Source organism: Penicillium samsonianum, assembly GCF_028829775.1.
Source record: "Penicillium samsonianum strain IBT 33392 chromosome Unknown utg000003l_segment0_segment0, whole genome shotgun sequence".
NCBI lineage: Eukaryota > Fungi > Ascomycota > Eurotiomycetes > Eurotiales > Aspergillaceae > Penicillium > Penicillium samsonianum.
The window spans coordinates 1060495-1074614 of record NW_026643261.1 but is presented as its reverse complement, the minus strand read 5'-3'; the positions used below and the strand labels follow the sequence as shown (position 1 = coordinate 1074614).

Below are 14120 nucleotides of genomic sequence, written 5' to 3'. Positions count from 1 at the left end.
GCCTTGCGATAGGTTGTGGTAGGACTACCTAGGTACGTTTGAATTGTACGTGATGTATCAAAGTGGCTTTTTTCCAGTGACGTGGAATGTGGCTGAAACGCTTAAACTGTCGGCGCTAGCTTTTGCCGCCGGTGGCTCTAGAACCTCAGTGGATACTACATGTAGTATTAATTTAAATATTTTTTGTAAATAAATAGTTTGTATCACATTTAACGTATTCAAGCTTAAAATGGATAATAGCCCCGATCTAGTTGAATAATTAGAAAGACTACGGACTAAGTAATACATACTCCGTACCTAGGTACACTTCCTAAATACATTATGTAGGACACCAATATCTAAAAAAATCATCTCTGTGTGTATGACTGTCAAGTTAATACTGTAAAGCTAAAATTACTCCTCCACCACGGTTCGTACCTTAATGCCAAGACTTCCGTTAAAAACGCACGGGCGCATGGCCCAAGGAGGGAGGACTCGGCAGGGAGATGTGGAGCGGTCGTCGCAAGCTGTGTCGTTGTCGATCTATGTATCAGAGAGAGTGTATCATATGGAATGTTTACTGATGTGAAGGGATTTGATTTAAGAAATCAATACTATATTATCAGTATATTGCTATTGTTCAATATAAAATATAAAAATAGCGATATTTGTTGTGTACTCCGTATACTATAGCGGCATTCCCCGGGCTCTGGTGGGCCTCATTAAAAAGTACCGAGAAAGGACGTCATCGAATCCCCTGGAGACAATACAACAACAGAGGAGAAATTGAAGTAAAAAAAAAAAATTACAACTCTTTCTCTTCTTTCTATTCTCTTTCATATCAATAGCCAATCATAAATAACTCGCATCAAGCTACGAAACCACCCAAACTCCGAAAAATACGTGAAACCAAAGGGGCCTATTACTTTTGATCCTTACGGCGCCTCGGTTTACACTAGTACGTTCCTCAATGCCTGCCAGGACTGGGAACCATAAAACGAATAATGCCCGCCACGCGCGTACGACATCCTGGTCGAGTGGCTTCCATTTCGTTCAGGGCACCGGCGAATCCTCCGAAAACACTAAAGGCCGCCGCCGACGCGAGTCCAATACCTCCCTCGCCAGCGTTGAAGAACGCTCCTCCTCCCTCGACTCGCTCGACTCCTCCGCCATCGATGATAGCATGTTAAGGAATACCTCGATGGATATGGGTGGTGACCGAAAAACACAGCATGTGCGCGGCCGCTCCGTTAGCCATGGCCTGCCCCAGACACTGGACCTGCATGAGCATGAACTTCCGACTGCGCGGGCGCCAGCCCGCCCCGCGCTCGTAACGTGGATGTCGCTCCCGCGGAAGGGTCAATTGGCGCTGTTGGGTCTCTGCCGTGTCTTTGACTTCTTGCAGATCGCTTCGCTACAGGCATACATGTTCTACCAGCTCAAGTCCTTCGATCCGAATCTCTCCGACTCCGATGTTGCGACCCAAGCGGGAATTCTCCAGGGTGCTTTTACAGCTGCTCAGTTTGCGACGGCGATTCCCTGGGGTCGTGTTGCCGATGCTGAGTGGGGCGGTCGGAAGTTCGTTCTACTTGTTGGTCTGATTGGCACTGCGGTGTCTTGTTTGGGTGTCGCCTATTCGACGTCGTTCGCGCAGGCCGTGTTCTGGCGCTCGTTTGGTGGTGGCATCAACGGCACTGTTGGTATTATTCGAACTATGATTGCGGAGAATGTTAAGGAGAAGAAATATCACTCGCGGGCTTTCTTGATTTTGCCTATTGGCTTCAACATAGCTTCGTTGTTTGGTCCTGGTGAGTACCTCGTTCTGTCAATGCTCTTCGCGGCTATGCCACAACCAGCTAACCATTTTCGCAGTGATGGGTGGCATGTTGGCTGATCCTGTTAAGAGCTATCCTCGTCTCTTTGGTCCCAATTCTTCCTTTGGAGGTGCGAACGGAGTGCAATGGCTCGAGACTTACCCTTATGCACTGCCAATGTTCGCGAACTTCTGTTTCCTCTCTTTCACTGCAGCTTTGGTTGCGTATGGATTAGAAGAGACCTTGGCATCTTGCAAGGGCAAGCCTGGCCTGGGTGCATTCGCTAAGAAGCTCTTTGCGCGCGGCGTGAAGACGGTGGTCCCCTCTTCATCGTCCTTGTACACAAGGCTCCCGCTCCGAGACTACGAAGAGGACGGTTCTTTGCTGGGCCAGGACCCCTCGGAAAGTTACGAGCTCGAAGAAAAGGCGCACAAGCCTGTCCGCCTCCAACGTGTGTTGCCTTTCCGAAGAATCTGGACCAAGAACGTGTTGTGCACACTCGGCGCACAGGCTTTCTTCGACTTCCAAATGGGTGCCTTCAACAACCTCTGGCTACTCTTCCTGTCTACTCCTCGCTATGATGCCAATGACCCCACGAGCCCTGCCCAAAGCTTGCCATTCGCGTTCACCGGTGGACTGGGCATGTTGCCGCAGAGCGTTGGTTTCGCGACCGCCATTTTGGGTGTGATTGGCATGGTCCTCCAATTCACCATCTACCCTACCATCAACGGCCGTCTGGGAACAGCCAAGAGCTACCAGTATTTCCTCTCCCTCTTCCCGATCGCATACTTCATTGCCCCTTATATCTCGCTGGCTCCATCTACAATCCCCCCTCCAGGCCAAGCCAACGGCCCCTGGGTCTGGTTTTGGATCATCATTGTCCTCTTCTTCCAGGTCACTGCCCGAACCTTTACTCTCCCCACTTCCATCATCCTACTGAATAACTGCTCGCCGCACCCATCGGTTCTCGGCACAATTCACGGAATTGGCCAGTCCGTGTCCTCAGCCTTCCGTACCATTGGACCCATCTTTTCAGGTGCGTGGTACGGATATGGCCTGGACGTTGGGATGGTCGGCTTCGGCTGGTGGTTGATTGCATTGGTATCTGTGTTTGGCTGCCTTGCAGCTATCTTCGTATATGAAGGTTCTGGACATGAGATTCTTCTTCCTGGTGAGGAAGAAGAGATCTGATATGATACGATATGAGCGTGTCTTTTTTTTCGAGAGTTGAATTGTACATTGCTTCAACATTTTGCATATCATAAGGTGTCGGTTGGTTGGGTGTCTGTTTGATATTGTGCCTGCATCTGCTTTTCCCATTTCTGTTTCTTGGATACCATTTGCTTTGCGTCTTTCGTTATATTTCTGCATTTTCCTTTTGTCCTGTATATGTTAGAATAGAAAAATCCAGACCCTCTGCTCTGGTCGTTTGATCCTCGGGTCAAATTGAATGAAAGCTAATATACATATACTATCTTTCCAAACTTGATCATTCCAACAACTTCAGTGTATTATAGCAAGTACCTCGGTCTTCATTTAGAAACTTATCATGTATTTAATCTTGAAATCATATCTCTTCACAAAGTAACCCTCACAAGCTAGCCCCATATCCCTTAACATAGCTCGCATCGAAAGTCTCCTTATTGACCGCATATTCGCGAATATAGTCCCTCTCAAGATCGTGCGTCCTCCGACCAAGAAGAACAAGACTGTGCAATGGCGCGCCCATCTCAACAGTAGCCAATTCCTTCAGCGTACCAGAAACAAGCTGCTGATTAGCAGCGCCAACGCGCGCAGCACCAACAGCCAAGCTATCCGGCCCATAGATACCCTCCTGTCGCTCCTCCTCAGTCTCCAGCATCTGTGCCGCACACTGTGCAACAGTCATGTAGCGGGGAGGCTCGAAAATGCGGCGTCCGCGCGCCATATTCTCCAGGGACTGCTCCTTGACCTTAATATCGAGAAGGACTAGTGTGTGTAGGCCGATCTGAATGTTCTCGCGCACACGGTCGTAGTACGACGACGGCTTCCAGGTCTCAGTGAAGAAAACCATGCTGACTGTTTGTCCGAAGTTGTACAGCTGGAGTCCTGTGCAGCCAATTCCTGACATGATGGAGGCGTTCGGGACGACTTTGGTCTCGATGCCAAGTTCGCGCGCGCGGAGGACGAGGTCGGTATGCGTTGTTGCGCTGTTGGTAGTGGTGTTAGCTATAGATATTGTAGGGGAATTGGATAAAGATCGTACCCGAATGGATCTCCCACTACTAGGAACACAATATCGACTTTGTCGCCTCCGGCTAGGATGTCATCGCTGCCGGTCTCGACTAGTTCACGGTCTGCCTCAATGACGGGGCGGCCATAGAACGCTTCCTACTGGTATTACGTTCAATCAGTCCATCTGCGCAGAAGATATGCAATGGTTCATTGGGATATAAAATTGAAAATAAGAACTTGGAACTCAACTCACCAGTTTTTCCTTATCGACAAGAAGAATACTCGTGTAAGCCTCTAGATAGACTCTCTCGGCCCGCTTCACGATCTCCAGGCCGCGGACGGTGATATCCGTCTCATCGGCGAGACCAAGTCCAACTAGATGAAGCATATTGGCTATAGGATCTCAGGTCATGCAATTGAGCAAAATGCAATGAATCTCACTGTATAACAAACAGTTAGAAAAAAAGAACAGCCGTGCCCCGCGATACCGGCAGAATACTCCACCACCGCCGGATCAAAGAATATCCGGCTATCGCTTATCTCCCCCAGATCGGCCTGTGCTTCTCCGAACGTCCAGAGCTTCACCCTCCTTGCGCTCATCTTCTTCCACTTTGCCTTGGATCAATTCAATACCGCTCACTACTACTGGTTGAACACCGGTGTAGGACTCATCTCGATAGTCAAAGACATTTCCCCTGGTAGGGTTACCGCCATCCATCATGAGCTCCGATCGGAATCCAAAGTATCGGCAGGAGATACAACAGGTGAGTCCCCCGATCTCTGGTTCATTTTGCTTGTGTTTTCGGTCTCTTGATCTTTCTGGCTCTCGAATATTTCAACTTTGTCGTCTGATAGGCCTCCAAAGGCCTCTGACCATATTGTGACTGCCGGCTGGCTTTGCGACACAACATACTTGCGTGGCGCACGCGCATTGTCTTTGGGGACAGAGTCATAGCCACCTCGATTCTCCAAGTCCCATGGGAAGAAGTCATCCTGGGAAGTTCGAAGCTGCCTTTCAGGTTAGCAAACATGATGCCCACGGATGGTCCAGCTGGGCTGGCGACACTTGCCTTGCAATTGTACTCATTTGCTGGAACAACGCCATCTGGAAGTCGAGCAACAAAATTGCAATACTCGAAGTGCTTGGATACTCTCTGCAACTGGCCCTGCCAACATTGAAGCTTTGGCATTGGATCAACGAAGGATACTGGGTTGAAGACCAAGGACAATTTCAAAATTCCTAGGGTTAGGAGCAATTGGCAAGACGGTCGTGCCTTCTCTTCTATGCTCTGATCTTTATGGAGGTCACGCGTGGGCTTCTTATCGATATCGACTCTGTGATGGCTACCACTCAGCCTATCGGTTTGCCGAGGTGCCTGGATATCTGATTTATTCTTCACCTTCACCCTCATCCGCCATCTGTCACTCTTTGTCTCTTCTCTCCAAGATTTCGAACGCTTCGTTTACCACGAGAACCCACTCTTCGGCTTCGTCTTTTCGGCATATGATTCACTGCCTTGCTTCCTCTTTTATGAATACCTTTGTCAAACACATCTACAACCATGTCTTTTCCCAACCTGGACGCCAGATCAATCGTTGATCTCTGGGAACAGTGTCGGGACGAACTTGCGCGAAGCAAGGAAGAACGTATACAAAGCTATCCTGATGGGACCTTGAGTGATCCTGATCGGACCTTGACTGATCCTGATATGTCCTTGAGTGATCGTACCATTGCCTCCCCTGTCAATGCTCCTTGTGCAGCTTCAGACTCGGGCTTGGATTTCCCTGAGGATATTTCCATGCATCCTGCTGAAGACATCCGTGGTACGAATCAAGATCGTCTGTCGGATGATTCCTTGTCAGACTTCTTCTCCATGGGAGAGTACTTTCACGAGCATTACAACCAGCTGCATGGGCCTACCAAGGAAGAATTGCCTCGCCTTCGGCTTCGCTTGCTTTGCACGCATATCTTCAACTCGCTCAGTTTCCAAGTCGACAGTGCCACGACCAGCTCTGAAACAATTACCGAGAGCCAGAAAGATTATGGGATTGAGGAAGAAAAAATATTTGGAGGCTCCTTTACTAACGAAAATATTAAGATGATGTTTGTCTCCGGAGAGACAGCCGAGCCGTCCCCTGAGACTACCACTTTGATTGAAGAGATCACCCGCCAACAAGTGATCGAAATTGTGTGTACTAACAATTCTACCTTGAAAGCTCTTGTCACTAACGACCAAATAGCTTACCCGCAGCACCGCCTTGGCAACTCGCCGCGGAGTTCGCTCGATCTCTACTGACGACCTGATTTTCCTGATTCGCCACGATAAAGCTAAGGTCTCCCGTCTGCGAACCTTCCTGTCCTGGAAGGACGTCCGCAAGAATGTCAAGGACTCCGACGACAAGGGTGGTGGTGACGCCGCCGACTTCGCTGCCGCCGACGATGCGGCTGGTGTTGTTGCAGGCCCCCAAGATGTGGCCCCAAAGCCCAAGAATAAGCGCGCCAAGGTCGGACTTGCGTGGGATGTCAACAGTTTCTATTCAGTTCAGGTCCCCGAGCGCGAAGATGAAGAGGATGAAGAAGAGGAGGAGCAGAACTACGCGACCCTCCAGCGTCTTGCTGCCGCCGATGAACGCACCCGCCACATGACCAGGGAGGAGTATGTATTCTGGTCCGAATGTCGCCAGGCTTCCTTCACCTACCGCAAGAGCAAGCGGTTCCGCGAGTGGGCAGGCTTCGGCATCGTGACCGAATCCAAGCCAAACGACGACATCGTTGACATCCTCGGATTTCTCACATTCGAGATCGTCCAGACCCTGACCGAGGAGGCACTTAAAGTCAAGGAGCGCGAAGACAACGAGAAGCACCGCCGCGGGGGCGCTGAAGCCGGCGAGAATCTCAAGAAGCGCAAGCGCGAGACCGGCCTGTTCGACCCCCCCGAGGAGGGGCGCACTCCCATCGAGCCACGACACGTTCGCGAGGCCTACCGCAAGCTGCAGGCTACTCCCCAAAAGGCCAAAGCTATGCTGTTGCACAATGGCCGTGTTCCTTACCGTTTCCCTCTTGCTTTGGTGAGTCTATATAAACTTTCACTGTATGTTCTTATGCTAATAAAGTCGCCAGGTTTAAATGTTCGCTCACTTCGGCGTCAATTCCAAACTGACGTCCCTTCATGAATTACGCGCGTGGCAGCGGGAGTTTGCGGACGATACCCAATTTTATCTTGTTTCATTTGTGGCGGCGACGGAGTCAAGCTCTCTTAGGTATTCTTTTTGAATTCACCTCTTGTTTAATTTAGTGTCTGAATAGTTCGATGTTGTACCTTGCTTGTAAATTCCTGTGCACTATATCTTTGGGCTAATTGTTTGGCCGATCAACTCCTCATAAATTATCCTACTATCACCAAAACCACAGGCTTAGCCAGAAATTGCGAATTAGATACTTGGTCTCACAGTTTTTATTTTCATGCTACCTTGAGGCTAAATCCGGCAGTACAAAAGAAGCTGTGACGAATTGGAAGAGTGTTCGACTCTGGAAAGTAGCGAGTTGATCGATATCCTAAGGCTATATCTGTATTACGCACATCCACAAGTTTAGACTATATAGGCTGGATACAATGGACCAATTCGAAGCCAACACTATGAAGCAAAAAGACTACTTGGGCAGGGGGAATATTTAGGATTCAATTCATTCATCTTTATTTCCACTAAATCGTTATATACCTCTTAAGAAAGAAAGAGGGCACGCTATTCTTTCGTGTGTTTTCTTTTAAATACACTTATTCCTGATGCGTCCGGCGCCCTAGAGAGACTAGTTAGCATTTCTGTTGCACATATTCGAAAAGATCGAAAGAGGATGGAAACATACACTCAGCCAATTCCTGCAAACTCAACTCTCGAATGCCATTGATATGAGGAACGTTGCCCTGCACAGCACCCTTAACACTTTCATAGGCACGCCCAAGCAGGCCCTTGTGCGCGACAACATGCGTGGCTAACCTGGCCTCGAGCTTGATAACGCCAATCCGGGGGTCGGAGGGTCCACCATCGTGCACGCCATCGCCCATATCGCCAATCCATGCCTTGAGTGTGGGCGAGTAGTACTTCTTCACGGTGGCAGGATCACCAATCACTGATGCAGTGCCTGAGATGGAGGCCCAGGCTCCGCTGATGGGGTCGAGGAAGGACATGTTTGTTTCTTTTGGGTGCACGGTGAGATCCATTGTTTTGCCGGAGAAGAGGTTTGTGTGGAAAATGAGGTCGATGCCGCCATTCTCCTATTTTGGATAACGGATTAGCATGGTTTTTCCTTTCTTCGTGGCTCTACTCATACCGTTGCGGCTAGTGCCATGCATCGCGAGGCCAGATAGTCGCCCTCTGGTTGCTTGGTCGTCAACATGCCAAATTTAACTTGGTTGATAAATTCAACTAGCTCTTCGATCTTCTGAGGGAGGGGCGGGTCTTCGAAGTTCTGGGTCTTATAGGGGTCCACGGGGTGGTTGCCCGTCTTGGTGTTGATAGTGGCATCTGCGGAAGACATTTTCGTTTGATTTTCGTTTGATCAAGGTATATAGCAAAGTAGAGAGTCTGAGAAAGATGGAAGGAAAAGCTATATACATGTAGGAAGTATATACGGTCGTCAATGTGACGTCACCGATAAGATCAGGATTAGAGCTAAGATTCTCCGCAAGATGAGGTCAAATTCAAGTTCACTGCATCACAGCATCCGGAAACCTTGCATTCTGTGGAGACTTGACTCTGTGAGAATAGGTCTCCACATAGATGCATTTCCGTCAGGGTCTATCTGGATTCTTCGCACCGAATATTCTGTGAGCCTCCATTACATCATATCGTGCCTATGCAAAATGTCTCTTGGAATCACCGTTTGTACAGTGCAACATGAGGGATCTTTTGTGAGTGTGATTGCCCGGTCACATGCCAAGTCATTTCCCACGGCAAAGCGGTCCTCGCCTATGCATCAGGACATGGCTGTTCAACTTCATGGTTGGTCATATAGACCGAAGCATGTCAGCATTTGTCAATTGACTTCGGAGCTCAACATGAGACATGGCTGAAATTTCGAATCATATATCAAATCAGTTGATTTGAATCATTACTCAATGAGTAGTCATGCAGTGTCCTCTCAATCTGCTATCGAGGTTCCAACGTCTGCCGAGTTTAATCAGCAAGGTCTTCAAACCACACGCAAGCCAGGACAAGACAATGTCTCACCTCTGGGCAAAATGCCACAGCAAGTTCAGCAGAACAGCCATAATGCCAATTACAAAGGCTAGGCAACACGATATTAGCCGGTGTCTCTGTCAGACAAAAAGAAGATAGAACCAAAGAGGGAACAAACCTTCAAGTCCCCAGCTCTCCACCACCTTGACAACTCTTCTTTTTCCCCGTGCCCTCATTTTGAACCAAGCAGGCACCAAATCCGATCTGCAAGTCTGGCCATTGACAAGCAGACAACCATTCCTAACCCGGCGACACTCAAGATGCCACCGACGGCGCTCCATAATGCCGCGCACGCGCCCATTGCAAAAAGACTCGTCCGTACTGAACGAGCACTTCTCCATGGGGCATTCGAGTTTATGCTCAAACCGCTCGATGAGCCAGTCAACTTTCAGACGCACGCCTGTGAAGACTATTGAGTAGAAGTGACGGCTGCTATGTTTTAGGGCTAGGGCGTCTGGGTAGGAAAGGTAGGTGCTTATTTGGATGTGGAGTTCCGATGGCAGGGTCATTAGATTGGCGCTAGTTGATTGAGGCCCTGAGGGCGATTGGGATGGCTCCATGTTTTTGGACTTGTTTTCCGAGGCTGTTGCTTGTAGCTCAATTGTGTACATTCGACGTAGTGATGTTGTTCATCTTATACAAGCGGGGGTCGAAAACTGTTGCCTGAAATCGCAGCCACTAACGCTAATTTCTAGTTAAAGCTAGCTAGCCCGATGCAATCATTAAATACTCAATTAATCCAAAATATCTGCCTAGTTTCAGCCTCATAGAAGCCATGTAACTATAATTAAAGGCGTGGGTTGTGATCATAAAATCCTCCAACTTATTAGGGTGCCTAATAAGCACCAATTTCTAGATAATAATTATTTGTCTCTCCTATGACATGTTCTGAGCAATAACAACAGCCTTAGAACACTTAGAATAAAGACAAGATGTGTTGAGCGATGTATTCCAACCTTGCCCAGGTGCCCAGGTTGGAACCTTGGAAATAAGTATCGCTTACATAATCTTCAATATCGGCCTCCAACCGACCTCAACCTTGCAAGCTTCAACTTTTAAAGATCGCCACTCACCAACCTCCCACTACCTCTCCCCAAAACAAATATCCACATCAACCACAAATATGTCAGGACCAAACGCCTACGGCACCCCGGTGTCGGACACGGCCTTCCGCAAAACCTGGGACCGTGAAGAATACGCCAAAAAAGCGGCCGACGAAGAAACAAAGCGCAAAGCCGAAGGCAAAGCCCGCTACGAAGCGAAGCTACTGGGCAAGAAATACCACGCACCAGTTGACTACAGCATGCTCGAGGATACCACAGCCCGCAACCAGCGCCTGGACGTCGCGTCCATGGTGGGCAAGACGATGATTGTGCCCTCAGGTTCGGGGATGGGCAAGCGCGGCCGCAGCGCCGGATTTTACTGCAAGGACTGCGATCTTACCTACAAGGATAACTTGCAACTTGTAGAACACTTGAACAGCAAGCAACATTTGATCGCGACGGGGCAAAGTGGCGAGGTGAAGAGGGCGAATGTCGAGGATGTGCGCTTGCGGTTGAGGATGCTTGCGCATCGGAAGCGTCAGAGGGATGAGGAAGAGCGCAAGGCTTGGCAGCTTGATCTGGGGGTGCGGCTTAAAGAGCGGGAGGAAATTGATGCTAAAGAGAGGGAGGAGAAGAGGCGCAAGCGCAATGAGAAGCGGAAGAATGAGAAGGTTAAGAAGGAGGATGATAGCTGGGAGGGCCGGTTGGGAATCATTTCTTGAGTGTTTTTCTCGGGGTGCGCATTGTATTCTTGATACCCATGGTGTTTTGGCATATTTTCCAGGCTTTTTCTTACTGATCATGTTCATGTGCAATAATAGCACTTCCAAAATTCAAATTGCAAGCTAAAGATCTAACAAGGGTTCTCCCAACCACTAGCATAACGCCTAACATGCAAATCATATCATCCGAAAACATAGCGTGACTGTAAATTCAGTCGATGCACTCGATAGCCTCGAGTCGCTGCATTGCTCGGCCACCTTCTTTCTCGAATTGGCCGACAAGTCGCTCGCATTCTCTTTTCAGTCGTTCTTCACCATTCTTTGCGTTCCACGCAATCCATTCTTGGACCGTCATCTTCTTCTCTGGGCTAGTCAAGCCGGCTTTCGCACCTTTGAAAAGTCCAGATAAATCTGCGTTTTCCTTGTCGCTAGCCTCTCCAAACAGCACTTCATCAATATCCACCGGTGTCCATGGATGTCCAGAAGGTCCAAATCCACCATTGGCGTTGCGCTTGGATGGTGATGGGGTACTAACTGCCAGAGGAGCTCGGAACTCAGGATGCTTGGGTGTCGATTGAACAGGTGGACGGGATGCTGAGGGCCGCGACGATGGAGGCCGGTTTTCGGCATCTGATGACTGGGGTGATAGGGAGGGAGTGTTTTGGTGAGCTGGCGGAAGTGGTGAAACTGCCCGGTTAGAGCGTTTTGAATTCCGTCGAGACTCATGCACTTCGTGAGGGGAGGTCTGGCTTTGGACTAGGGACTCTGCAAGATGCTCTTCGTGGGGGATATCGCTATACCGTTTGGCGGTCTTTGGCGGTAGACTGGGTGTCTTCCGATGAGATTGTGGCTCGGAAGACATTTCTTGTGGAGGGGGAGAAGGCTCCTGGGGAGGGTTGACCATCTCAAGCTGGTCAGGTAAATCATCTGTAGTCTCGAATTCATCATCATGTTCCTCGACCGACGGTTGGGCGCGAGGTTCTTCGGCTGCGGGTTCAATAACAGGAGCTTGCTCCGCCTTTTTCTCGGATTTCTTGGACTTTTTCTCTTTGGCTGATGTGGCATCCTTCTTCTTGGAAATCTTCTTCGATTCAGCCTTGGCCATTGGTTCTTCGGGCTCCGGTGCATTCTCCGCCTCCTTGCTGACAATCTCGACGGAGATGAAGGAGTCATGACGCTCGGAATCATCCCGAACATTGGGAGCCCTGAGCTCTAAAGATTCTGGAGGCTCTGGAGACTGTGCTTTTATCGTCTCCTCGGTCTTGGTCTTCTTTGTCCCCTTTTTCTTGGATCCTTTTGCCTGCTTGGTCTTTGGGGCTGGCGGCTCAGGTGCCTCGGGTTCATCATCAACCGGTTCCACATGAGGATCTGAAAGGTTCTCGTGATCACTGACATCCTCTACTTGATTATGCCTGGTCAGTTCGGTGATTTTAGCCACAGCCTTGGACTTTTTGCTCGATTTTGTCTTCTTCAATGCCCGTGGCTCTGCTGGCTCAGCCTCGGTCTCAGGATCAGGTTCGGAAGGTTTGGGGATATCTGCTTCGAGGCCTGCTTCAATTTCCGCTTCGATCTCCGAGTCACGAGGGGCTCGCGCCTTTGGCGGAGGCACATCGGAGACCTTGCGAGCCTTGGACGCTCCCTTTTTCGTAGGCTTGCAACCTCTATTAGTTTCTTCTTCCGAAGCAGCGTCATCCACTGGCCCTGCGTCCGCCATTGCAGAGTCACTGCGTTCGTAATTGTAATTGCGTGCAATGCTGCTGCTCCGTGTTTTCGTAGCGCGTCTCTTCGCTGGAGGTTCTGCTGGCGGCTGCGATGGCTCTCTCTCCTCCATGGCAACTGGTACTGGTTCATCCTTGATATCCTCACTGGCCCTCTTCTTTCCTCTGCCTGCACGTTTAGATTTGATAGGCTCTGGTTGGGCGACTTCTTCAATGTCGGCCCCAATTTGGCTTTCCACCTCCGCTGATTCTTCCTTCATAGTCTTGGTCCCCTTTGATTTGCTCTTGGGTGCCTTCTTTGTAGTTTTAGATTTTGTGGTGGCCTGGGACATGATGCTCTGGTCCATCGAGTCATCCATTTCCATATCGGGCGCTTCGGATGTAACTGGGCCAACGGATTGGGTTGAAAGCCGGGAGGACGCCTTGGAAACCCGGGGTTTCTTAGCACGAGTGGATTTACCCTTCTTTCCTGGCGGCTGGGCGAAGACAAAGAATGAACAATCTGAGGAGCGGCGATAGTGTTCGTCACTAGGGGGAGTTAGCAACTGTCCAACTGGGAAAGAGCGATGAATACCCACAATGGGTCGTCCTTGGGCTCCCAGCCATCCAAAGACAACTTGCAATAGACACAACTGGCTAAGTCATTGCTCTCGTCTGTAGGGCAGAAATACCATCCGCCTTCAACCATCTATCGTCGTTGTGAGCCAAAAGAATATGAATACAGTGAAGTCGCGCGTTACCTTCTCTGACTGGCATACCCAGCCCTTTTTCCCGTCATGAGGCCATGCCGTACCAAATGTTGACAGTCTTGCTTGTGTAATTCGGTCCCCCGTAGGGTCTTCAATCGAGGCGGGGTTGGAGCTGCTCTGTTGGAGGTCCATCATGATGGCCCATCCACAGTCGGGCGCATGCTTGAGATGCTCTGTGATGGGGTTGTCGTCCTCCTCCCAGCCGTCCAGCGCTCGGTGGCACTCGAAACATGTTGTGTTGTCGGGATTTGTCTCATATGGTTTGTAGTAAAATCCAGCGTGCGCCAACTAGAATCCCGCCAAGTCAATCACCTTGAAATAGGCGCGTGTAATCTCTCCCAGGGGTGACATACCTCAGCTGGTGAAGGTCGCTGGTGCGGCCATGTAATCGCTTTGGGCGTTTTTGTGCCGGAAGATCTGCGCTTCTCCGGCTTCAGCACTATATCAAAGCTGGCAAGGCGGGCCGCAAAGGTATCCATTTCAGAGCCCATGGCGAGGTATCAGGGCAATCAGAGACAGTCGGTACTAGTGCCCGACATGCAAAGAGACCTTCTGTGGAGGAAGTAGGCGAATATTGTCGATAGGGTCGTTGTTGTTGATCCTCCGCGTCTGTTTACTTTTGGTTGTTATGCATGTCTCGACA

General features: G+C 49.7%; 7 protein-coding genes across 7 annotated transcripts; 3 read left to right on the top strand and 4 right to left on the bottom strand.

Moving 5' to 3' along the window:
- Positions 1 to 949: 949 nt before the first annotated feature.
- On the top strand, positions 950 to 2984 carry N7471_003966 (putative MFS transporter; the record flags this gene model as incomplete). The annotated part of the gene is made up of 2 exons (XM_057276685.1): positions 950 to 1787; positions 1852 to 2984. The coding sequence occupies 2 exons, from the start codon at positions 950 to 952 to the stop codon at positions 2982 to 2984; spliced, it is 1971 nt and encodes a 656-aa protein (XP_057136295.1).
- Positions 2985 to 3384: 400 nt separating this feature from the next.
- Positions 3385 to 4395, bottom strand: dph5 (diphthine synthase; the record flags this gene model as incomplete). Its single annotated transcript, XM_057276684.1, has 3 exons — positions 3385 to 3982; positions 4039 to 4163; positions 4261 to 4395. The coding sequence occupies 3 exons, from the start codon at positions 4393 to 4395 to the stop codon at positions 3385 to 3387; spliced, it is 858 nt and encodes a 285-aa protein (XP_057136294.1).
- A 1174-nt stretch (positions 4396 to 5569) lies between these two features.
- N7471_003964 (transcriptional regulator SPT3) lies at positions 5570 to 7243 on the top strand (the record flags this gene model as incomplete). Its single annotated transcript, XM_057276683.1, has 3 exons — positions 5570 to 6196; positions 6249 to 7076; positions 7129 to 7243. The coding sequence occupies 3 exons, from the start codon at positions 5570 to 5572 to the stop codon at positions 7132 to 7134; spliced, it is 1461 nt and encodes a 486-aa protein (XP_057136293.1). The 3' UTR covers positions 7135 to 7243.
- A 474-nt stretch (positions 7244 to 7717) lies between these two features.
- Positions 7718 to 8544, bottom strand: N7471_003963 (blue light-inducible protein Bli-3; the record flags this gene model as incomplete). Its single annotated transcript, XM_057276682.1, has 3 exons — positions 7718 to 7806; positions 7873 to 8281; positions 8338 to 8544. 3 exons carry the CDS (start codon positions 8542 to 8544, stop codon positions 7784 to 7786), a joined length of 639 nt encoding a protein of 212 aa, XP_057136292.1. The 3' UTR covers positions 7718 to 7783.
- A 688-nt stretch (positions 8545 to 9232) lies between these two features.
- On the bottom strand, positions 9233 to 9951 carry N7471_003962 (uncharacterized protein; the record flags this gene model as incomplete). Its single annotated transcript, XM_057276681.1, has 2 exons — positions 9364 to 9951; positions 9233 to 9294 (listed from the first exon to the last, which is right to left on the bottom strand). The coding sequence occupies exons 1-2, from the start codon at positions 9854 to 9856 to the stop codon at positions 9233 to 9235; spliced, it is 555 nt and encodes a 184-aa protein (XP_057136291.1). The 5' UTR covers positions 9857 to 9951.
- A 417-nt stretch (positions 9952 to 10368) lies between these two features.
- N7471_003961 (U4/U6-U5 snRNP complex subunit SNU23) lies at positions 10369 to 11010 on the top strand (the record flags this gene model as incomplete). Its single annotated transcript, XM_057276680.1, has 1 exon — positions 10369 to 11010. The coding sequence occupies one exon, from the start codon at positions 10369 to 10371 to the stop codon at positions 11008 to 11010; it is 642 nt and encodes a 213-aa protein (XP_057136290.1).
- Positions 11011 to 11221: 211 nt separating this feature from the next.
- Positions 11222 to 13968, bottom strand: N7471_003960 (baculoviral IAP repeat-containing protein; the record flags this gene model as incomplete). Its single annotated transcript, XM_057276679.1, has 4 exons — positions 11222 to 13256; positions 13307 to 13416; positions 13469 to 13765; positions 13831 to 13968. 4 exons carry the CDS (start codon positions 13966 to 13968, stop codon positions 11222 to 11224), a joined length of 2580 nt encoding a protein of 859 aa, XP_057136289.1.
- Between the last annotated feature and the right edge of the window lie 152 nt (positions 13969 to 14120).